Here is a 23613-nt window from a genome sequence, read left to right on the forward strand (position 1 = left end):
ATGTTTTTTTAATTCAATTCGTTCAGCTTTTTGTTGCAATGTAGGTGAGTCGTCTTGATTGTACCCGATCAACTCCCAGTTTATAGAAATTACACCTTCGGCGACCGGGTTCCCACTTAGTTATAGATTCTATATTTGTCAGGGCTGTCACCTCAATATATATCCTCACGTGTTGACAAAGCAACTTCTCCTGAATACACCCACGACACATTCCTTTTTCCTATGCGGATTGAAGTATATATATTTATGGTCAGGAATCCTTCTCAGGGGCAAACCTCCGCCTTAAGCCCGTGCATATCACGCAATACTAGAGTTCGTGATAGGTTATACTGACTACCCTCGGGAGAATAGCTATCAACGCCCTGGTAGGCACAGAGATGACCATAATTGTTAAGTAGATTCCCATTCCCGTCCCGTCCAAAGAAGATGGTGCTTGCCACTGATCACAAGGATTAGATGCATACTGCATCCATCTGCATACAGACCGAATCGATCCTACCGGCGAGGTCCCTCCGTGGCTGGAGCTTCTCTACTATCATTTTTGGTAGGGGTGCCGCTGAACCCAACAAAACTGAAACCACCAGTAGGTTGGCTGGAGCTGGGTCTCCCAAAGAAACCCGGTCCTGTTCCTGTCGAGGGCTTAGCAGCATCTGCTTTGGCAGACGATGAACCGAACAATCCTGCTGAAGTTCTGGCACTATCACCCCCAAGAACAATCGGTTGCCCAAATCCAGACTTTTTCATCTTGGCATTCGTGGAATTGGAGTCATTTCCAGTCCCAGAGTTTCCGGTTAACGTAGGACCAGGTGGTGGTGCGAATAGTGGGAACGCATTACCTCTCGAAGAAGCTGTAGTGTTCTTGCTGCTGGCATTATCTGACACTACAGGCGCAGAAGCAGCGTTCTCTGTAGAAACGGAGGGTATCCCAAACAGTGAGCCCTGATTGCGTGTTGAACAAGCTGTAGTGTTCCTGTTTCTATTATTATCTGCCACTACCGGTGGGGAGGGACTCCTCTTCGTGGGACCGGAGGGCGCTGCTTGGTAGCTTAGCACGAAATACCATTTCCCATGATTCCAGGAGACCTACTTTTGGAATTTGGCTTGCACTTTCCCCGTAGAGCAATCGCGTCCGGGCTTTGGAAAAGAGCCGGCTGGGCTACGGCCGGCTTCACAAAGATCGACGGTGGTCGTAATGCGCAGCCCCCAGCGTGAAAGATGTTGAAAGTATTCAAACCGGCCTGTAACCGGTTCAACTCTTGACTCAGTCGCTGTCGGTCATGCTGAATATGTGGCGGCTCCTCGGCCAGCTCCCGAATCTGCTGGTCCTCCATGCTATTGACCGTCTGACTGGTGAAGATTTGTTCCAATGGCCAGAGAAGACAATTCTCAATGCCAAGGGTTGCGATGTTGTCTACGAATGTCACAATGGTCGTCTATCGAACGGGGCTGATCAGACTAGCTCTGTGGATGTTTATGTGTTGAACTTACATCGTAGTATGCCTCCATCTGGTCGATGATCTCTGCTACGGCGAATTCATCACTGGACGATTCAAGCTTGGAGGCAGCCAACGCTACATCGTGAGCATTAAATGACTCTGGATCACCGTTTCGTACAAAGATTGAACGGGGAAGGCCTAAGGCCTTCCTCAGCGCCGCAAGGTGACGGGTGGTGCGAGCGACTCGAATTTTAGACAGAAAGCTGTCTCCAATGGGGAAGAGCTGTCCGCGCTTCGTATAGGCTGTAAGCTCCTCAAGTTTGTTCAACAGCGTATCCTTCAGACGCTCCAGCTGGGGCGCAAAAACCGTGTCCACCAATCGTGTGTATGTAGGTTCATCCGCGAGATGTTGGAGGAGCAGCAGGACGAAGTACTTTACTGACTCCCAGGTATGCAATAGGTGTACCCGAGCGATGCCTTCCCAGGGCTTCGACTGATCTCGGAACAAGCTGCCTACAAGTAACTGGTTTGCACTGCCTGGCAGCTCGATTCCGCGGTTCTTACGCGCCTGTCCGCCGATCTCTTCCTCCAGTGCTTCACGAGTGATGTATTCTGGGGACCAATCTTCCATGTACATTTTGTCCTTCTCCAGTTGTAAATCATAGTTTTGCTTCAACATATCCACAAGAATCCGACGAGAGCCCCGAATATTCATGGCGTGGGCAAAGCATTCATTCAGCTCACGGATTACGGCCCGTAGCCGACGAAAATCCTGAGAATCCTGCGTATCATCCCCTAATTCAGTAAAGAACTCATCCGCATACATTCCACTCAGGGCTTGACGAGTGATGCGTTCAAACCCGCTGCTGATGGCGAGGAGAAAGCCTCGTTGCTGCTGGAGGGTCGACCGTGCAGGTCCCAGCCTTGCCAACCTCTGCTGGTGGCCGGCAATCTTATCCTGGATCTCCGTGATCAGACCTGGAAGATTGCGACGAATGTGCTGTAGTAACACGCTGCTGAGCCGGCGTCGGAGGCTGTCGACTCCCACGCAGTCGCGCGACAGTGACGCCCACCGGCCCTGCTCGAAGAATGTTCTTTCCATCTCATCTCGCGAATCGTCGGACATTTCGCGTGTTTCAAAGGACCGATTCCGCAGCGCATGCCATCCGAGTCGCAAGTTTATCTTCTCGTTTCGCATGAACTGCAGGTAATTGCTTTCCTCCTCCGAGCCGGCTTCGAGAATGTCCGGCTGCGTGATAATACCAATCGTCCGTTGGCGTTTGCTGTCAAATCGCTCTGCCATGTTCAGTACTCCCTGTAGATGATAATCCGTTTTCGCACTGATCACCGCGAGGATAATGGTGCGCGTGCTCTTCATGTACTTCTCCGTCAAGCCTCGGACGATCTCGATTCCCTTTGCCCCCTGAGCATGACTCGTTGAGGTGTATAGCCCGGGCAGGTCCACCAGAGTCAACTCCGGCTGATCGGGACCTGAGATTGCGACCTTCAGGACGTCGTCGCTAAACCCTGAGTTGGCTGTGTCCTCATCGCTGATGCCCATGCATTCTGTTGCTTGTTCAATGATCCTCGGCAGATCCCTGTAGCTGGAAAACCCTTGCGTCGCGAAGTTGCGCAGTTTCTGGCGTTCGGCCTCTTTCGTTCTCGACGCACCCGGTTCGATGGAGACCTTGAATTTTGGCTGCGTGCTGCGACGAAGAATCACTTCCGTCGCGAATCGCGTACAGAAACTACTCTTGGCTGGGAAGCGGACTCGCGAGATTGCCTCGAGCACCGAACTCTTCCCACTCGATTGGTTGCCACAGACAATCAATTGCGGTAGTTCGACCAGACCACCGACGCCCACCGCGCGAAGTTCGTCGATTTTGTCCAGTAATCTGGATTGCTCCGACTGCAGTTGTTGCATTGCTTGGTCTTCTGGCGACGGCGACATTGGGGTGAGGGTAAATCGGTCTGTATCAGCGATGGATCGAGAAACACGGAAAAGAGGAAGAAGAGCAGGAAAAGGGGAAGCATGTTCAAGTCGGAGACTAATATCCTTCTGTCGCAAACGCTGGCTTTGGTCAATCCCATTCAATGGCTGCAGATCCTTGTTGCGGCGTAGTGGCCATGCATTAGCGGCGCGTATTTGTCGTATCGCGACGAGTGCGGAAAACCTCCCATCCAACCGCGCTTACGATGCCTTGGTGACAGCACCAATGGAAAAGTCGCCAATTTCTACTCTTATCCGGGCTAGCGCGAAGAGAATCGGTCTCTCAGAGTCCGCCGTGAGTGCCAAGATCCACCTTGTCCTGATGCTTTATGATATCTTCGCGCTCCTTCGCGACATCTTTGCACCAGGTGACGACGGGAATTGTGGCGATAAAGAGTCCAAATCCAATCTTAAAATAAGGAGATGAGCGAAAAGGAAAATAAATAAAAACGCAAAAGCGAGAAATAAAAAGCAAAATCGTCTGAAGCTGTATTTATGCCCCATACCGTCCACCGGATTAGTCTTGGAATCGCTTTAGGGCTCCTCACCTGTGGATAAAAACCGTCGCTTCACAGGATTCGAGATACTGCAAAAGGCATGTTTCAGATAAACAGACCGAAGTTCTGTGCAAGAGCCAAACTGGAAAGACTGTTATTCCACCAGTGAAACTAGACTAGTTCGATTGGATCAAGGCTCGAAGTCCACACCATCCATGGTAGGACAACCACCAGATGCTGTTGTTTCAAGTAGAGATCGGAAGCAAGCCGGAAGATCTAATATTTAATTTCCGGCGTTAGACTACACAGGATAGTATCAAGCTTCCCAGGAAGAGCCGAAGAGATACTCAATGTGGAACAAGCTTCAATCTCCCTTGTTTCATGCTAATATTGACAGGACCCACTCCCGACGGTGCTTTTAAGGATGGCGAAGCCGCAATCCCAACTGCTGGCCAACTGTGCCGGTCACATTAACAAGTCATTTACATTCATTTTTATATTCTTACTCCTCATTATGCAGTCACTCATTACTCTTCTCGCACTTCCTGCTTCCACACTGGCTGGATCCGTACTGTGGAGCGGGATCTCCGATTCTTCGCTGACCGTCGATGATATTGACAAATGTATGTACATACATGAGCCTCCCTCTCTCACCAAGACCGCTACTGACAGCTCCAGGGTCCTGGTCTAATCAGGTCGGTGCATGGCAATGGTACATTCACGGCTCTGGCAAAACGTCCGAGTATCTGGGCGTTTCCTCCGAGTTTAAGAACCCGGCGGCTGCCGACGCACAGGGACTGCGCATCACTATTGTGCGTTGATGCGAACCGTCATACATTTTTGCACTGCACCTAACCATGACCCTTAGGACGGAACCTCTTTCTGGAATGGGCAGACCATGGAGCGCTCCGAGCTCATCCCTCAGACCAAGGCTGATCTTGGCTCGGGCCACCTGTATTATCACTTTTCTCTTTCCACCAAGGAGACGAATCCCCCCAACCCATCGTTTGAGCACCAGATTGCTTTCTTCGAAAGTCACTTCACCGAGTTGAAGTATGGCGCATCGGGCTCTTCCGACAACACCCTGAGCTGGAACGCGGATGGAAAATCACAGTGGTCGGTGCAGCTCCAGGCAGGTAAATGGTACAACTTCGCCTACGACATTGACTTCGACTCCAAGAAGGTTGGCCTGTGGGCATCCAACGGTTCCGAGCCCTTGACTCAGGTTGTCGCGCCCGTTAGTGCCTCTACCTCCTCCAACTCCGCTGACTGGCACGTCGGACAGCTGCGTCTGCCTGGCAGTGAGTCCGACGACGCGGCGGAAGACTGGTTCTGGTCCGGTGTCTACGTGGAGGAAGGTCCTATCACTACTGAGATTGGGTCTTCAAGTTCGTCTGGCTCTTCAAGCTCCGCTAGCTCGTCCAGTACCGCTACCACTGCGACTGCTTCTGCCGCTTCGACCGCGCAGTCCGCTGCTCCTACTGAAAGCATATCAGCTAGCCCGACCAGCGCGGGCCCGACTACGGCTGCCACACAAAGCCCTGTTTCGACCGCCGTGTCCTCGAGCGTGACCCCTTCCCCCTCGACTGCGGCTCCCACCAAGAGCACTGAGGCGGCTACACCCACTTCCTCATCGGCGACTGCCTTTGCCAGCCCTACGTCTGCAGCGGATTTCCTGACTGATATCCGGGATCTTTTGAAGGTCCTCCTGTCCCGTTCAGGATCTGGAAGTGTGCATGCGCGCGACTTCGCCCCCCGTGGATGAGCAGACACAGATGGACCAAGCCACTTTGAACATCTCATCCTGTATACTGTGACATTGGAGCGTACGAGTGTCTGATGTAGTTTACACTAGAGTACCATATTATTCCTGTTATGTTTATAGATATGGAAAAGATGGTCATAGTAATAGATCACCCATCTTCCTTTGTCGTTTCGAACTTAGACAATAATGTCTAGCATTGGATAATACTCATCCTAGAGTGCCCTCTGCTACAGGACCAAATCCCAGTTATAACGCCTATGATCCGGTGAATGAGCCGGTGAATCTGCCTAGTTGAGGAATATACATTCTGCGTCGCATCAACCACAAATATAACAATTTCCTCCTTCATCGGCAATCGTATCTCCTCCGTAGTATCACAAAAACAACACCCCCCCGTTTGTCCCTAACCGACCGTGTAAGCATGGCATTTCAAACCGCATGATGGCCCAACGTTAAAGCTCACGGCCACAGCTGAGACATGTGTCCTACAAATGAAACATAACGATATGAAACCATTTAGAGATATTCCCGTGATTGAATACCCGACAGAGCCGACCAAATCAGAAGCCCCCAAGTAACCTCTCGATGTGTATTATCTGGAGCAATTGAGTAGAATGTTGAACTACATTGAAACCGTGCGATTAACTTAAAATGGCTCCTTCAGCAATGTTTCGTACTTGGTCCGGATAGCGTCGGGATCACTCCAGGCTGCAGCAATCACTGCATCCCGTTGTTTACACAGTGCAGGAGTGGCCACTACACGCCTGTCGCCCTGAGCGCGAGCTTCCTTCACCAACGCTGACGTTCGAGGTTGGCGCCTTTCTGCGTAAGCCTGGAAGAGGCTCGGGAGATCTGAGTCTAGGGATTTCAACTTCCCAGCGTAGTCCACACTTCCTGGCTCTACGCATGGCATGTATTGCATAAGGTGGTAGCAGTCCTCCCTGAAGCATGGTCAGTTCGTTGTCTCCACCAAGCATCCCAGAAATATGTATTCTTACAAAGCCTGGTTCGCGCCTTGTCCCAGGTGAGGCGTCGTAGGATGAGCTGCATCGCCGACCAGCACACAGCGCTTTGAATGCCACTGCTCGGGGCTTAATTCCTCGCGATCAAAAAGCCCAAACTTGATAATCCGGCAGGCTGTTTTGATTAGGTCCAACACTATAGGCTCAAAGCCAGCCAACTCGGAGGCCAACCTCTCGCGCTGCGTTTCGATCTCCGCCGGGCCAGACAGACGCCACGTCTCTTCGTGTGCCAGCGTTTGGGGAACCGTGACGGCCCACGAGGTCAGGCTGGTCGATATGGGATACGCGATAACGTGTTTGCCGTCTCCGTACCAGTTACAGAGGCTGCCACGTCGGAAGGTGTCTAGCAACTCCGGCGTGGGCGAGATACCCGCCACCTGCGCCAGGCCCGTGAAGGTCGGCATCCCCATGCGGATGCCTTGCATCTCCAGCATTGCACCCCGTGAGGCTGCCTTGATGCCATCACAGCCGATGAGGAACGAACCGGTTACCGTGCGCCCACCGTCGAAGATAGCCGTCACAGAATCCTCATTCTCCTGGATTGACTCCAGTTTCCACCCCTCGCGGAGTTCGATGTCCATGTCTAGCAATCTCCTTTTTAGCATTAAACTGATTGAGGTCCGTTTGATCCCGGCTGCTGGCTGCCCGTACTTGGCTGGGAAGCCCGCGGGAAGCCCTGACTGACCCAAGGTCTCCCCTGAGGAGACGCCATCCCAAAAGCCGGTCAGGGGTAGCGATTCCTCGGCAACTTCATCTGCGAGGCCAACCAAATTCAGAACCTTCATCCTTCAGACTAGGTTAGCTAGCTTTTTAGCCTTCGTAGAGTTGTATAGGATACTCACCCGTTTGGCATCAGCAACAGTGACGCTCCCGCATCTCCCAGCGTCTGCACCTTCTCAAAAACAATGGCATGGTACCCCTTGCGCTTGTAAAAAATCCCAAGTACAGGACCAGCAATTCCACAACCAATAATCAAAACTACTGGGGGGGCCATTGTGCCCGGAATGGTACCAGGATCTGATCAGGAAATCTCCTGCCTCCGTGTTTGCCGTCGACTTCCAACGCGCCACAGCCCTAAGGACCCCGAGAAAAGAGGCTATAAGGTATTAGAGCACCGCGTCCGTTATATTTTTGAGATCCTATTCCGATAACCTCAATAGAAGAGAGTATCCCACGTTGAAGACACGGACCCTCTCGACCTACGGAGTCTCCGGGGTCACGGAGTCTTAAGTTCTCTGTTCGGCCGCTCCTTGCCTATCGAAGCCGGTCCAACAGCGATAGACATGGCCAGTTGCGGTGAACGATGAATCTGGAGCGAGTGATTTCAGGTTATGACGTCGACAATGCCCAGCTGACGTGGCTTGATTGTGTTGGATGTCTACTCGCAGTTGCAGCGACAACGTTACCTTAGACCTTGCACGTTGAGGACACGGACGTGGAGAATATCCAATTGACCACGCGACACTTGACTCTCTATGCGTTACGCAACTCAATCGGAATCGTGGTCTGCTACGGAACTAGTGGTTGTGTGTAAAGAGGGATTTTGCAGAATACCCCGGAATGAAGATAGGTACCCCGGGGAAACTTGCCACCATTCCAAGGTCCATGATGTCTATAGATTCCTTCCCATAGGCACCAAGAGTGCGATACATTGAGCAGGGGCTTAAGTACTGGAGGGTGCTAGCTTGAATTCAGGCTTATTGCTGGCAGCAGGGTGCCTTGAAAGAGACGCCGATTCCAAACGGCCATGCAGATTCACTCAATCAACATAAATCACACCGCCTTAGTTGCGGCACACCGCAAGAAGTAAGGGTTGGCATCAACGCTGTCCAGTGCGATGCTTCACCTGACCCTTAGCACCATTGGAATGTAACGCTTGGACAGGGGGACTAGGCCTCCTGACTCATGGCACAGACCATCTGAACTGCATCAGCTTGTGTGTATGGACAGCCCGTCCGAGTCGTGAAGTATAAACGGCAAAGTGATATATTGTTTTTATTATCCTCGTGACGGGGGTTGGCATGGATCATATGTGTGATGATATCACTGGCGGTATAGTGGTGGTGTCTATTGATCCTTCTGACGACGCCACATATGCCTCTTACTATAGTTGCTGATTTGTACCGTTGGCCGACGGTTATACTCGCCGGCAACTACAATGTGGTTATTCGGTCCCTCTGAGGTCTGGTGAGGGGCCGTAACCGTGGATATATATATTTCCCCTTTGAGTTGCGCGAAAACTGGCCAATACAGCTCCCTATCCAGGGACTGTGGATGAAGAACTTGATGAATATATAAAGGAGACAGGCGAGTGCACCTGAGGGTGTACCAATTAATAGTTTAATGTTGACCTCGGCGTTGTGTTGCTGCAGCTATTACTTCCACGAGGACGACGATGTAATAGCAAGGAGTTAAATGCCAATATATTAATGCATTATAAATAGTTTTAGTGGCACAACGCTCTATACTTTTCCAACACCGTCCGTCTGTCTAACTCCTCTCACCTGTGACCAGTCTTAACCCAGCGTACTCGAAACACCCAGGTACTGTCGCCTAGGAATCTCACTTTTCTTCCATAGAAGATGTCTGCTCTTTTTGAAATCTCTTCCACACCGTTCCCCTCATGCTGGGTGGGATCTCGATTGCGAAGACACTGAGCAACAGCGCAATGAAACACAAAATGACACAACTATAGTACGCACTCTGGTAGCCGATGCGACCGTATGCGTCCTTCGGGAGAGATGGGTCCCCGTACCGTCGCTGGATGCCCTGTGCAATGGCCGTGATGACCGCCAGACCGAGAACCGAACCGCCTACCTGCAGTGCCACATTGAACACCCCGGCAACCGCCCCCTGGTCGGCTCGAGAAGCGGAGGAAACGACGACAAAGTTTGCCGTGATGTAGACGGCACCGATTCCGGCAATATAGAGGACCATCCCGGGAAAGGTATACCGCCAGTACGAGGTATCATGGTCAATGAAGGAAAAGAGAAGCACACCAGGAATAGAGAAGCCCCAGCCGAGGATAAACTGCCCCCCTGCTGGTTAGCAAGTTATGTTCTCGCCTCGATGGCAGCGGAAGATCGCAGGAGGAATGGGCTTTGGGAAACATACCATGAGGCGAGCACCCAGGATGGGCACCAGTCGACCGGACAACGTGTTAAAGATGAGGGCACTCACTCCCAGAGCGATGAAGAGGACGGAGGTGTGGATGGCACTGTTGCCGTAGGACTGCAGCTGGAGGGTCAGGAAGTAGGTGCACGCCTGGCGGACCGCATACGTATTCACCGCCAGCACGAGGGTGAGGTTAAAGGAGGTGGAATGGAAAAGATGCGGTGCAACGATCCCGTTGGCAGTCCGACACTCATGGAAGACGAACAAGGCGAGGAGGACCACCGAGATGACCAGTGGGGCCACAATTCGCGCACTCCCCCATCCTTCTGTATTCGCGGACGTGAGCGCGTAGGTGAGGAGCAGAATTCCCGCCACACTCAGCGCAATGCCCAGCGGATCAAAGCGGGTGACAATCCGCTGGACGGCTGCAACCAGGCGGTTGGTAGGAGCGGATGGTTGCCCAGTCTCCAGGTCACCCCCCGGGGACGCCGCCTCGTCTGCTGGTGGACGATCGGGTCGTGGGAGGATGAAAAACGCCGCGGGAATGATGATGCCGGATAGAATGAGCGAGATCCAAAAGATCCATCGCCACCCAACATAGGCAGTCAGGACACCGCCCAGAATAAGACCGATACTCGTGGCATGTTAGGGAGGCAATGAGGGATCAAAGGTGGCCGACTTACATGAAACCCAGGGATCCTGAGACCCCCCAGAAGCCCAGGGCCTGGGCCTTCTTTGCGGGCTCGGGGAAACACACCGCGATATGGGCCTGCGCCGAGGGAATCGTAAACGCCGCGCCAATCCCTGGGATCTTACGTCAATGCTGGGTCGCAACGGTCAGATGCGGATCGGAAGAGCCTACCTTGCAGGGCTCTGGCCACGACCAGGCCAATGAAGTTGGGGGCGAGACCACAGACCATGGTGAACAGCGCGAAAAAGGACATGCCAAAGAGGAGCACACGGTGGTGACTAGTGCGATGGTTTGCATTAGCACGCATGATGTTGTGAATATCTCCGAGAGCACACTTACCCAAACAAGTCACCCCCTCGGCCTCCCAGCAGCAGAAACGCTCCGAACTGAGGGATTTAGCACGCAGGCCATGTCCAATGAGGTCCCATGAGTGCATGACATACCGTGATCGAATAGGCAGAAATGATCCATTGCAGATCGCCCTCCGTAGTGCCCCACTCCTTCTGTATTGTCGGAAGGGCGATTGTGATGGCACTGAGATTGGCAAGGTCCAGAAACATCGCCGTACATCTGTGGTCGTTAGTCGGGGTCCGACTCAACTGCTGATGGAACTCACACGACGGCGAGAGTCAGGTAGGGACTTCGGCTTCCCATTTGGTATGGGACCGCGCGCAGTCGCGTCCATGGTGCTGTTCCCATGTTGTGAGAAGCCCTGCGGACGCCAACAACAGACACAATGTCACAAGGAGAGGAGGAGAAAAAAAGAGAGTCGTCTCGTATTATGGAAGAAAGGAGTCCAGGGAAGCGATTATGTACATGTTGCCCCTTTACCAGAGATTTCATTCATCATTTGCTTTTTATTTCGATTTTGAATGTTTTTTTTCTTTGGTTGACAAGGGCTTCTGGTGGAGTTTTACCCTATTGCTTGTCACGGACTGCCCGCGGATCCTCCGCGGATCCTCCGAGCCCTCGGACGGTTGTTTTGTCGTACGTACCTTTGCGGCTGTACGTAACAGTTTGGTGGCCTCACCGGACGGAAATGGCGCCAAATAATAACCAGTCGATCACCCACGACCATGAAAACTCAATCGGATGCTTATACGAGTGATCTACGCGCTGCAATCAGAGCTAGACATCCGGGAAACGCAACGGAGAGGTATGGAAATCACATAGAGAAGACACATGTGCTTCCACGCAGCAGTGGACCCGGCCTGAACCAGTTCCACCACGGACCAAGACCCGCGAGTTGCCAAGTGTTCATAGACATGTCATTGTAACGGTACTCCACTTGGCTAGCAGGGAGAAAACTAACCTACTCGGTTCCTCCGATTGGCTGCGGACGCTGCCCTCGCACGTTCGATGCATTCCATGAACGGTAACCCTACTAACTATCAACAGCGAACAGAGAGGCCAAGACAGACAAAGGGAGACACTGATGACCTCTTCCTATATATGACCATGGAGATACCAATCGAGTTACTGGATGTGTGAAAGAATTTGACAACTCTCGTTCAAACAAGCATGTGGATTGCCCGGGTGGCGGACCATCCGTTGATCTTCGCTCCCATGAATCATGGTGGGTAAATCCTTCAACGCTAAGAAAAGCCCATCAGATCTAAGACACCTACCATGGTACGTTCTGCGATGCGTTTGGAGTTCGTTCAGCTGCCAAGAGTGCCTTGTTTCAAGCCACCTGCCTGATATTCACGGTGCCTGTGCCGTCAGCAAAGATGACAATATATCGATCACAACGACTCAGGAGCGATGCATTTGGGTAGCCTTAACAATTTTCAACCCTCTAGCTGGGGCCAATCTTTATATCCTTACTCCCCTCTTCCAGACCCCCAATGCTCTATTTGCCCAACTTGGGGTTCTATGTCTAGCAACCAATCCATGTCAGAAAGCTTCTGGGGAGATGATCTATGAAGGAGGACCAGGCAGTTCCGGTATTACGAAAGTCTGTTAGGCTGAGTTCGACAGGAACAGTCTTGCATGCAGAGCCAAGCCGGTCGAACTTTACTAGCGTCCTAATATACCATTGAAGCACATCTTCGTCTTTTAGCGCAATCCTTCACAGTGGAGCTTTATCCTCCACAAGGTTCATTGATGCAGCCAATATGGGCTATACTGGCTATGAGCATTCTATTCCCATCTCCAGGGAGCGTCTAGCCTAATCTTTACAGCGGTAAGTATCAAGAGAGCTCAAATCAACGACAAGCCAAAGATCACCAGCCAAGGAGGGAAGATTAATATTACCTATGGCCTGGCTATAGCAGCTGTGGCAATGGCCTGGTCTTCAGCCGCACAAACGTCCCAGGAAAAGGATTTAGAGGTCCACATGTACCGGCTGAGGTCACTGATGAATGTCAATGGCGCGATCTGAAGATAATCATTGCCAATCGCCACTGGGAGGGTTGCACCGTGCCCACTCTGACAGTACCCACTCGCCAGACCCTCTATTCTAACCCCCCTGTCATATCACTGTGCGATATGGACTGACACATCCACGTTTGAAGAACATCTCTGAATGGGCTCCAGACCGAGATTGATATATTGGATTGTGGAACCATTACGGTTATTACCGGAATACCACAACGCAGAATACGAGAAGAGATTGTCCTAATCCCTGTGAAGGAAGCTAGTGTCCTGCAGTGTTATGTTTAGAAGCTGAGTATTGTCTACCAGGCAAGGCAGCATCCCTGCTATCCTTGTATACGAGCTGAGGCCTAGTCGTTGGACGAGCAATTCATACAATGTCGTGCTCCACGGGAACATGGAACAACGACGCATGTGGCAACGTCGAGGATATAAGTAGCCAGAACATTGCCAGTCGATAAACAAAACAACAGATACTAGGACCGTCGGGACCGGATACTAGTACATGACTAACAACATAAGTTCTGTTCATCTACCTAGTTTACTTCATCATGACTTCCCTCACGCCCATGCCCTTCCTTTCTGGGCCAGCCATGATGGCAAACCGGGAGCACTTTCGGAGTCAGGAGCCGGTTGGAGATCTCACTGCCGTCATAGCCTTATCAAAGGTTCAGCAAGCTTTGTGGCTGGACTATCTCCGTCGGCCCCATGCCTCACATTACCATCTGACGCTCTTTCTCAACTTGGAAGAGCTCAACCCGACGCTAGACAAGATCTTGCAAGGTATCTACTGATCCACCAATCCTCACTACAGCCCTCTAGAACTGTCGCTAACACAAAGAAGTGATCCATGCTCTTGGCCAACAACATGAAATGCTTCGAACGACCTTTCACCTTGATCACAGGTCAGATGATATCAACCAGTCTTACATGGCCGTCCATAGTCCTGTCGGCTCTTTCCAGAAATTTGAGATTGTCCAGGACCCAGATAGTGTATCCTCAACCCTGCGTCGGAGCTTTGATCTGAGTACGGAATTTCCAGTCAGATGGGTTATCTTGCAGAAAATGTCAGCAGACAATGGCGTTCTCCGATCACACTATGATCTTTATATTGTGGGCCACCACATAGCAGTGGATGGGTCGAGCATGAGCTACCTGTCTCAATGCATCTTGAAGCAGCTTGATCCAAAATTGAATAGTTCCACGGACACAGATGCTTTGCCTCACTCACCAACCTACGGCCAGTTTGTGCAGAAGCAAGTAAGATACCTCGCATATTCACATACGTTGGGGTAGCTGACATCAGGGACGCAGGATGCATTTCTTCGAGGCCAATCTGTGAAAGCTGCGCAGGAATTTTGGATGTCCCAATTGACACATACTGTGCCGTTTGAGTGGGCGGCACCAAGGCCTAGCGAGAATAAGGATTATCGAGTTATGAATACTTGGGCCTCATTTACAAATCAGGAGTTGAAGGCTTGGAGCAGCTTGTATAAAACCTCTTGGTTTCGCATCGCCTTCTCGATAGTAGGATTGATGACATCGGGGATCGCCAAACCCACTCCACACCACGACCACGCTCTTCTAGTCGCATTGGGTGGGAGACCACAAGGCTACGAAGCCTGTGTGTCTCATATGGCGAATACGGTACGCTGCCCGGATCCCAGAGGAATCGTATGTCGCCCAAGCTGCTAACCCTACTACTAGATGCCAATTAGAACTCCTGTCTCGTCACTTCTCCAGCGTCGAGCTACTTTTGTCGATGCAGTCAAAGAGATGGGCCGCTCCATATCAACCGCCAAGAAGCATGAGATGTTCCCCTTTGTGTCTCTTGTTGAAACGGCCAGGGAGACTATGAGCGACAAGATGCTGGACTTCAAAGTGTCCGTGACTTTCTCCCCGAAGCTAGCAGACGATAACTGCACCATCTACCCAGTTGAAGGTGTTTGGGATCTGTTTTTCTGTTTCCTTGAAACCCAGAATGGGGTCGATTTGGGTGTACGTGGGCCTGAATGTATTACACAGATAGCCTACATGGACTGACGATGACTAGGTTATAAGCAACCCAGCGGTGTTTGACTCCGTGGCGATCGAGACTATGCGGACGCAATTCATGGAGACCGTCAAACTATCGCAAGAGAATCCCAACTTCCATGTTGATGAGCTGCCTTATCTCCAAGCCCATACTGCCGCCAACATCATTTCCGGACCTACAGTAGATGCTGTGGACGCGATCAGCGCATCGAGGGTGCATACGTGGATCGAAGCTCGATGTGCCGCTCAGCCAGATGCCGTTGCTCTTTCCTGTGCTGAAAATAACCAGCAAATGACATACGGTGAGCTTGATAGGGCGACGAACAAGATTGCTCATTATCTGTGTGACAAAGGAATCGCAGCAGGTGAGACGGTGGCGGTGCATATCGATCGAGGATTCACACTTCTACTATGGATCATCGGTATCCTCAAGGCGGGAGGCTGTTTCGTCGTGGTCGATAAAGGATTGCCCACAAGTCGCCGGCAGTCAATTCTCCGTACTTGTGAACCCGCTTATCTCGTCACCGACACTGCCACAGCTGATGAACTTCTGTCGCATGTTGACAAGGCCCCATCAGTCATTGTATTGGATGCTCTATTTGAGGGCGAACTTGCGAGCTATCCACCGACACATTGTAATGGGCAGACTACAGCAGATAATGACTTGGCATACAGTGAGTAACCATATATCGCGCATTTCTCATTCCTAATTATCCGGGGTTCCTAACTTGTATTTACCAGTGGTCTTCACCTCTGGTTCTACCGGACAGCCCAAGGGCATCATGGTGGAGCACGCGAATGTGGCCCACTACGTAAGTGCAGCTCGCAGCTTAGTCCATGTTGGCCCTGGTAGTAGGGTTCTCCAGTTCGCCTCATTCGCCTTTGATGCATCGATACTTGAGTGGGCGGTCACGCTATCCTATGGCGCTACTCTTTGCTTCGTTGAGCACCCCAGTCTGCTAGTTGGCGATTATCTAGCCGACGTCCTGGAGATGAACCGTATCAACTTCTTCCATACCACCCCATCAGTGCTCGCAACTATTCCAATCAGCAAACCGCTTCCGAACTTGAGGTTAATCTCCGTTGGGGGGGAGGCATCCTCTGCCGGATTGTTACGAGCATGGCGACGGAAAGTGAGCCTCCTACATGCATATGGACCAACTGAAACCACGTAAGTTACCTTTTCCCTCTTGTGTATATTTTCTGTTGGGGCAACTGCTTATTGTACGATTGCAGGGTGATCGTCACCTCAGAACCAATCCCCGAAGATCCTGAGAGTTCGGAGAGTCCGTCTCCTTCTGTGATCGGCAAGCCGTTCCCAAATTCCGATGTCGTGATCTGCAGTGAAGGCTCAGATGTGCCTTTGCCCATTGGGGAAACGGGCGAGATTTGCATCTTTGGGCCCCAGGTTTCTCGGGGATACAAAGGCCAGGACGAGCTCACCGCCACCAAATTCCGCACAATTGAGCTCCACGGTCGCACCGGGCGTCTTTATCGCAGTGGAGATCGAGGCTCGCTGACTGCTGACGGCAAAGTATTGATCGGTGGTCGGATGAACAACCGGGAGATCAAGCTCCGTGGCTACCGCATGGACCTGTATGAGATCGAGAAGAGCATTCTGGACCACAGTCCGGAAGTCATGCTGGTTTCTGTACAAGTCATGGATGGCTCCCTGGTTGCCTTCGTCACTCCAGAAACCGTCGATTGCAATATTGTCCGCGGGAGGCTGATGGAAGATGTGCCCTCTTACTCTGTTCCCACTAACATCCATGCTGTCGCGGAGCTTCCGCTGAATACGAATGGCAAAGTTGATCATTCCGCGGTGGCCGAAAAAGTTCGCATTCCTACGGCCGTAGTATCCAAACCTGGTTCTCTGCCCACAACCCCAAAGACACCGACCACCAAAGCGAAGGAGAGGAAGCTTGATGCTGATCAAGTAAGGGCTTCTTTGGCGTCTATCGTATCCCTAATGTGGGTCGATGTCTTAGGGCTATCCAAGCCCCCCGCGGAAGATGTCAATTTCTTTGATGCTGGTGGACACAGTATCCTCCTCGTGCAGCTGCACAAGCGAATTAATGAGCGATTCCCCGGGGCTGGTGTCCGCCTTCTGGACTGCTTTCAGCAGACAACTATCGACAAGCAGGCGGCTTTTCTGGCAGGCCTCGTCAACTTCGAATCCAGTCCCCCTTCGACATCGTCCACAGATATGGGTCCTAGTCCCAGCGCATCCGGTACTTCGACTCCTACATCTTCCATCGGCTCATTTAATCGACTAGATGAGAAGTTCGCGGTTGTTGGCTTGGCTGGCCGCTTCCCTGGCGCGGACAATATAGAGCAATATTGGGATCTTTTGATGGACCGCGGCGATGGAATCACCACCACACCTAATGCAGCAGCCCATGGCAACTTGGACATTGATACAGATGAAGTATTTGTTCCCCGCTATGGCACTATAAATGGTCTAGATGACTTTAACCCTGGTGACTGGGGCCTCTCAGAGGAGGAAGCAAAGACTTTGGACCCGCAGGTATACATCCCCACCCAACGTCGGTTACCGACCTCAACTAAACTCTTTATAGAAGCGCATATTCCTTAATGTAGCATCTGAAGCGCTGATAGATGCCGGCGTCGAACTGTTCAAGAAAGAGGAGAATAAAGTCGGAGTGTTCATTGGTGCTGCTGCCAATTCGTACATTCATGACCCAAATACTCCGGCTCCCTGCTCTGCATTCAAGCGGCGATATCGGACCCTCCTTGACGAGAACATATCCACGTTCACTTCGTACAAGCTCAATCTGACGGGGCCCAACGTGACGCTGAATACTGCCTGCGCCAGCTCTCTTGTAGCATTGCATGTGGGCTTGAATGCACTCCGTGGTGGTGAGTGCGAGGCTGTCCTCATTGGCGGAACGTCGGTTGTGTACCCTCAGGAAGGAGGTTATATTACATCCCCTGGGCAAGTCTTCTCCGCCAGCGGCGAGTGCCGCCCCTTTGATAGCCGTAGTGATGGGTCTGTTCCATCTGACGCTGTCGCTGCCGTGGTTGTGAAGCCCCTACATGCGGCCGTGCGAGATGGAAACACGATTTACTCCGTCATCGAGGGGCATGCCGTCGGTACAGACGGCGCAATAGATAAGGCTGGCTTCACTGTGCCTTCCAGCACTGGTCAAGCTCGCACAATCGAGCATGCCATCCAGTCCAGCGGTATCTCGGCAGAGACAATCAAGTACGTCGAGATGCACGGATCAGGTACTAGCATGGGAGACGCGCTGGAGCTTGACGGTCTCCGCAAGGCATTCGACTCCGTCAGTGTTCCACATGGCTCCCGCATCTATGTGGGCTCAAACAAGGGCAACTGCGGCAACTCGGAGACTGCATCTGGCTTGATGAGCGTCATCAAGGCATCTCTGTCATTGGCTCGCGGGGTGGTTCCTCCTCTCCGCGAGCTCGGTGAGACAAATCCTTCATGCGACTTCACCGGCCGATTCCGTCCATTGACAAGCACCCTGAAGCTAGATGCTGCCGATCGAATCGGAGTAACCTCACTGGGTTATGGAGGTACCAATGCCCACATTATTCTTGCCCCCCCGGCGCAGAACCGGGTAGGGCCCATGAACTGATGAGTTATTCATATATTGTACTGAAGTGCTGGAAGGCTAGAGCTAGAGCTATAGATATTGTCACGAACCTCGCTATATTTTGAAATAGACCCTGCTTTTTGATTCAATGAACCATTTACCTCTCATTCCCTGATCCTCGCCCGAGACCTTCGTAATAGTACATGAAGAAGGACCACAAGCGGTTATATAATCTGGCTGTAAAAGGCCCTAACAACGTTGTACAAAGTTCCCGACCGGCTAGGTTTGAACTTTTAAACGCGAACGCAGCCCGAAGGCCACTTTGGTAGGCTTTACTCTATGTTCAAGTAACATGATCGTAAATGCCATTGTATCCTCTTCAGGCAGCTTGGGAGTGCGATAGAGGTGCTTCGGCTGCCTCACCTTAACTTCGACCATGATCAGTATAGGGTAGTCTTTATGAACCCCTGCGGCCAGGCGCCATTAGTCGGTATGTATAGACACGGCAAATTGTGGGCTGGACTCTTCTGGTATCAGGTCAAAGGATCTGGGGCCTTCCTCATTGTGGGTCAGTGGTATTAAATCAACCGTGCCCAAACCTAGTCTCGAGTCTCAAGCTATGGCGAACCCTGTGCTTGACTCTAGTATTATTCCCCTAGTCGTTCAATATATCAAGACTATCCAAATCCCTCCTCACTTTCTACTTCAACTAGTGTCGTTAAACATAGTCAAACACTAACGTAATCGGTAAGCACTGGGCACGTTGTTCACGCGCCTTATACCACTAAAAATGCTTAAAGCATCTTCTCCATTCATTTATCAATCTACATATTATTTATAAATGAAATCCCCCTCGGCTCGTGCCGAAGCATCGGGAACTGCCGACCTTGTCGGCCGGGCCGAACGGATTGGCCCTAAATGCTGCCTGGACGTGGTAATGTCGACACCCTCGTCTATAGTTAGTTATTATCGACCTGCTGACTATTCTCATGTTAAATCTCCCCTGCCAAGATATTTGTCAGAGCTGCACCATACCACCTTCTTATTCAGGCTTACTGTTAGGAAACAGGCACGGTATGCTCCTTTATTCCTTCGCCTAGGCCAGATAGGATATTGCTAACTTTGCCTGCAACTAGAGTCCAATGCAATTTCCGGGTCAGCAACAGTCTTACGGCTGGTCGCCGTTAAATAGAGGCTATGGCAGCCCATATCGAGTTCGTTCTTTATGCACTACAATCACACTCCTTGAATCTTTTTGTTTACATTACACTTGAACTCTTTCATTCACGTCACTCCTTAAGTCCTTTTCTTCACAATATCTCTTGAATCTTTTTGTTTATATTGTTTCTTGAATCCTTTATTCACATTATCTCTTGCGTCTTTCGTTCACCTCACTTTTCTTGAGTGTTCTTATTTATATTACTCCTCGAGTCCTTTCGTTCACGTCACTCCTTTACATCAATTATTTCAACACGTGTATTTACATTATGTTCCGTGAACTTGCATTTATTACTGCGTCGGCATCTCTGGCCCTTGCTGCCACCATCCCCGTGATCCCCCGGGGCACAGGTGCAGGCGTTACTCCTCACGACCAGTACTCGTCCTCAGTCGGCGTTATCGGCTGCAAGATCAACACCAACCGTGTGGCGTATTGGCCGAGCGCAGTCGACTGCAACGACATCTGCGTCAAGGTCACCTACAAGGGCCGCTCCCTCAACATCCTCAAGATTGACACCTCTGGCGGCGCGTACGACATCTCGTACGACGCTTGGAATTACCTCGGCTTCGGTAAATCTGCGAAGGACGACCCGCAAACTGGAGGAGCAATTCATATGACGTACAAGGTCGTTGACCCTAGCGAGTGCGCCGATCTCATGGACAACGGCAAGCTGCCCCTCTCGGCAGCCAACAGCATGGGCTTTGTTTCCTCGTGTCTTAGCCAGCCCGACAGCTTTGTCGCCCAAAACCACGTGCTCTACAACATCGCTGACCCTGTCTGCCACTATGGCGTCGACGAGGTGTGCACCCTCGACCTCTCTGTCAGCAACCAGCCTCGTGTCCCAGCGGTCTCGGCAGCAACGCTCGACTCGACAAGCCGGTGTATAACATCCAGTACGGAACCGGCAAGGAGGTGGTCGCTTAACAGCCCTCTCCACTGTCTTGCGGAAAGCTGTATACCCCTGTCTCAGTGTACATAGTCAAATATACTAGAACGCTCAGGATCGTCAACAGGATCACAGATCCAGTTTCCTGAGGCTGCGAGGTAATTTTATCCCAGATCAGCAACTGCTACAGTTCGAAATCTTGTAAGTTAGGTATATTCGTAAAAAGGCTTTCCAACGTCGAAGAATCATCGGTCAGAGCCTGGATACCCCCATACCACTCTGATTCAATGAGGGTAAATGGGTGTTAAGGATAGAGCCAATCTCGAGAATATCCTTGTTCTCTCGTCACTGATGTAGAAGAATCAAAAGGTATGCCACATCAGGCCCCCCTTCTATAGCAATGCTACACCAGATATATCTTACCTGGTTCAGCACCGACAATGTATAGTGCAGCATTTTGACAGGCTCACGACTGTTTCCCTCGGGCAGCAGGCAAACGATGCGAAAGGGGATATTGGCAGCGTGATGCCACGGGCAATCCCGTGTTACCATTCGTTGCGAGGCTTGTAAGCCCTCCGCGACAGGGACAAGGCCGTTGCTGCATGGTGATGTATTAGTAATTGCTCTATGCCGCCGTTGCCGAGGCGATCCCCACTGAAGTCTCAGCTTCCAACACTCGCCTTTACCACGAACCCTGCAAGATACAAATCAAGCTACAAAATGCCCCAGGACGCAAAGACTGATATCGAGGAAGGCACGCGGGCGTACCGCCCCGGAAGGTTTCACCCCGTGTACATCGGCGATGTATTCAAAGACCGGTACAAAGTCCTGAACAAGATCGGATACGGTGTCTATTCAACAGTCTGGCTGGTGCGAGACCTAGTCCCGGCACAGTGAGTAGGTAAACATGAAGCCGCGTAGGAAAAGAATAAAGCTAACCCAGATACATAGATCTGGCCCTGAAAATGAGTTCCGAGCTCTCAAAGTGCTCAGCGCTGAATGCTATGATGGCATGGAAGCCCCTATCTTTGAGCGGGAGATCTTGACCCATCTCCGACGCGGAGACCGCCACCAGCTAGGGTACAATCACGTCTGCCATATCCTTGATGACTTTGAGCATCGTGGACCCAATGGAACCCACGTCTGCCTGGTCTTTGAACTAATGGGCGAGACGTTACGGAGCTTCGGCGCCTGGTTCGCGGAAAGTAGACTTCCAAACTCGGTGATGCGGAGGTTCACCATCCAGCTCTTGCTGGTTCTCGATTTTTTTCACGAACATAATGTCATTCATACCGGTATGAGGATGCTTTCCATGTGTTCTGGCTTAGCCAGGTGCCACTATGCTGATATCCTTCCAATTCTCCATCAGATATCAAACCAGATAACATTTTTGTCAAGTTCAGGGACTATTCCTTGATAGAATCCGGTTACCTGACCGATGTTGCGATTCCCTACAGGATCGGTCCGAGGAACAGTACTCTGTTGTGCCCTCAACACCTCTACGCCGCTACTACTTCAACGAAGCTGACAGTAGGCGCGCTGCCGAGTTCGACATTGCCCTGGGAGACTGGGGCGTCTCTAGCTGGACGGACCGACATCTCTGCGATCTGATCCAGCCCGTGGCCCTCCGATCACCCGAAGTGCTGATACAGGCGCCGTGGGATGCAAGCACCGATTTCTGGAACCTAGGGGCTGTCGTGCTCGAGGTCTTTCAGGCGGTTCGCATGTTCAGCGGGTCGGTCCCCCCGGACGGTCATTATGAGCTCAAGGAGCACCTAGCGGAGATTGTGGACTTGTTTGGGCCCTTTCCCAATGAGCTTTTGGAGAGAGGCAATGAGAGCCTGGTCCAGAACCTCTTTGATGGTGATGGCCGGATCAAGGACGCTCCACCAATGGATCGGTCGGGACTGGCGTCGGAAGCCTTTATGCCAGGCCTCGACCAAGAGCTCCGGGATGAGTTTGCCTCCTTTCTGCAGGCCATGATGAAGATAAATCCCGCTGATCGGGTTTCGGCAGAGGATCTCTTACGACACCCCTGGCTAGATGCACTTTAGAAAAGATATGAGCTGGCCTGGGAGGACGAAGAGAAGATTCCGTTTCTTAGCCCTAATATTAATACCACTTATCAGTTCGTACACCTACGTTTCTGCAGCATCACGAAATAATTGTAGTCGTGCTATGTTCAAGACTGTCTACGGTGAGCTTGGAGTCTCAAAGCTTTGAGAGTCACGTGGATACCGTTTCTTGTCGCAGAGTCGCAGGGACCGGAGAAACGACGAGCTTCGTCGCATTGTACAGTCGCCGCTCTCACTAGATGCTATTGTAATGATACCTTAATGATACCTGGAGTGGGATCGACGCGACAGCATGAGTTTCTCGTGGCAGTTATATAAGGAACATCGGGTGTAATGTGGGGGATGGGCATATCAACTTAGACTTGAGATCGTGTGGCCCGTATATATTCCTCCGTCGGGCAGGCTCAGAGTACGATCTCATGGGGACTGGTGCGAGACTGGTTCATGATATCCAGGGGACTTCACGACTCGTGACCAGCACCTATCGTGACAGGCAGAAAATGAAGCCATTGGCTATAGACGGCTGGCAGTTGGCTAGGGCAAATTTCAAGGACCACATCTATACAGCCAGGCAATAAAATGCCAGGTTGGTCAGCTGGCCCCACCGTACCCACCACCGCCAGAGGATATACCAGGGTTCTATAGCAAGGAGAAGCTAGGTGTGGTAGCGATTGCAGAGTACAGGTGCGTCTTGGGGATTTGTGAGGGCTTGCCAGCGCCCAAGAAGCAGTTTCACGGGGCAAGGAGGTTGTATCAGCGGGAGCCGTGGAGACGGTGTCAGGAGTGGGTTGCTAAGGCCGTCAATGATTTGCAGGGGGAGGGGGTTTTGGTAGGGAGTGAGGAGTAGTAGCTTCGGGCTGGCTTCTTTACACGGGGGGTTGGGGATGTGCTTTTTTTTCCCCGATACTATACTGTGTATAGTAGTACTAC

At 51.5% G+C, this 23613-nt stretch overlaps 7 protein-coding genes across 7 annotated transcripts; 4 read left to right on the top strand and 3 right to left on the bottom strand.

Moving 5' to 3' along the window:
- Positions 1-495: 495 nt before the first annotated feature.
- ANOM_008336 (dynamin family protein) lies at positions 496-3405 on the bottom strand (the record flags this gene model as incomplete). The annotated part of the gene is made up of 3 exons (XM_015553592.1): positions 1489-3405; positions 1088-1433; positions 496-1034 (listed from the first exon to the last, which is right to left on the bottom strand). The coding sequence occupies exons 1-3, from the start codon at positions 3385-3387 to the stop codon at positions 496-498; spliced, it is 2784 nt and encodes a 927-aa protein (XP_015404844.1). The 5' UTR covers positions 3388-3405.
- Positions 3406-4437: 1032 nt separating this feature from the next.
- ANOM_008337 (glycoside hydrolase family 131 protein) lies at positions 4438-5688 on the top strand (the record flags this gene model as incomplete). The annotated part of the gene is made up of 3 exons (XM_015553593.1): positions 4438-4546; positions 4602-4735; positions 4792-5688. The coding sequence occupies 3 exons, from the start codon at positions 4438-4440 to the stop codon at positions 5686-5688; spliced, it is 1140 nt and encodes a 379-aa protein (XP_015404843.1).
- Positions 5689-6334: 646 nt separating this feature from the next.
- On the bottom strand, positions 6335-7704 carry ANOM_008338 (FAD-dependent oxidoreductase; the record flags this gene model as incomplete). The annotated part of the gene is made up of 3 exons (XM_015553594.1): positions 6335-6629; positions 6687-7496; positions 7553-7704. 3 exons carry the CDS (start codon positions 7702-7704, stop codon positions 6335-6337), a joined length of 1257 nt encoding a protein of 418 aa, XP_015404842.1.
- Positions 7705-9272: 1568 nt separating this feature from the next.
- Positions 9273-11214, bottom strand: ANOM_008339 (aminotriazole resistance protein; the record flags this gene model as incomplete). Its single annotated transcript, XM_015553595.1, has 7 exons — positions 9273-9740; positions 9825-10458; positions 10508-10628; positions 10687-10793; positions 10855-10901; positions 10959-11085; positions 11132-11214. The coding sequence occupies 7 exons, from the start codon at positions 11212-11214 to the stop codon at positions 9273-9275; spliced, it is 1587 nt and encodes a 528-aa protein (XP_015404841.1).
- A 2228-nt stretch (positions 11215-13442) lies between these two features.
- ANOM_008340 (uncharacterized protein) lies at positions 13443-18545 on the top strand (the record flags this gene model as incomplete). The annotated part of the gene is made up of 8 exons (XM_015553596.1): positions 13443-13674; positions 13736-14151; positions 14206-14538; positions 14599-14889; positions 14945-15599; positions 15667-16096; positions 16162-17452; positions 17505-18545. 8 exons carry the CDS (start codon positions 13443-13445, stop codon positions 18543-18545), a joined length of 4689 nt encoding a protein of 1562 aa, XP_015404840.1.
- Positions 18546-19990: 1445 nt separating this feature from the next.
- On the top strand, positions 19991-20701 carry ANOM_008341 (uncharacterized protein; the record flags this gene model as incomplete). The annotated part of the gene is made up of 1 exon (XM_015553597.1): positions 19991-20701. The coding sequence occupies one exon, from the start codon at positions 19991-19993 to the stop codon at positions 20699-20701; it is 711 nt and encodes a 236-aa protein (XP_015404850.1).
- Positions 20702-21235: 534 nt separating this feature from the next.
- Positions 21236-22662, top strand: ANOM_008342 (serine/threonine-protein kinase; the record flags this gene model as incomplete). The annotated part of the gene is made up of 3 exons (XM_015553598.1): positions 21236-21501; positions 21560-21903; positions 22007-22662. 3 exons carry the CDS (start codon positions 21236-21238, stop codon positions 22660-22662), a joined length of 1266 nt encoding a protein of 421 aa, XP_015404851.1.
- Positions 22663-23613: the final 951 nt, after the last annotated feature.

Source organism: Aspergillus nomiae, assembly GCF_001204775.2.
Source record: "Aspergillus nomiae NRRL 13137 chromosome Unknown contig00238, whole genome shotgun sequence".
Classification (NCBI taxonomy): Eukaryota; Fungi; Ascomycota; class Eurotiomycetes; order Eurotiales; family Aspergillaceae; genus Aspergillus; species Aspergillus nomiae.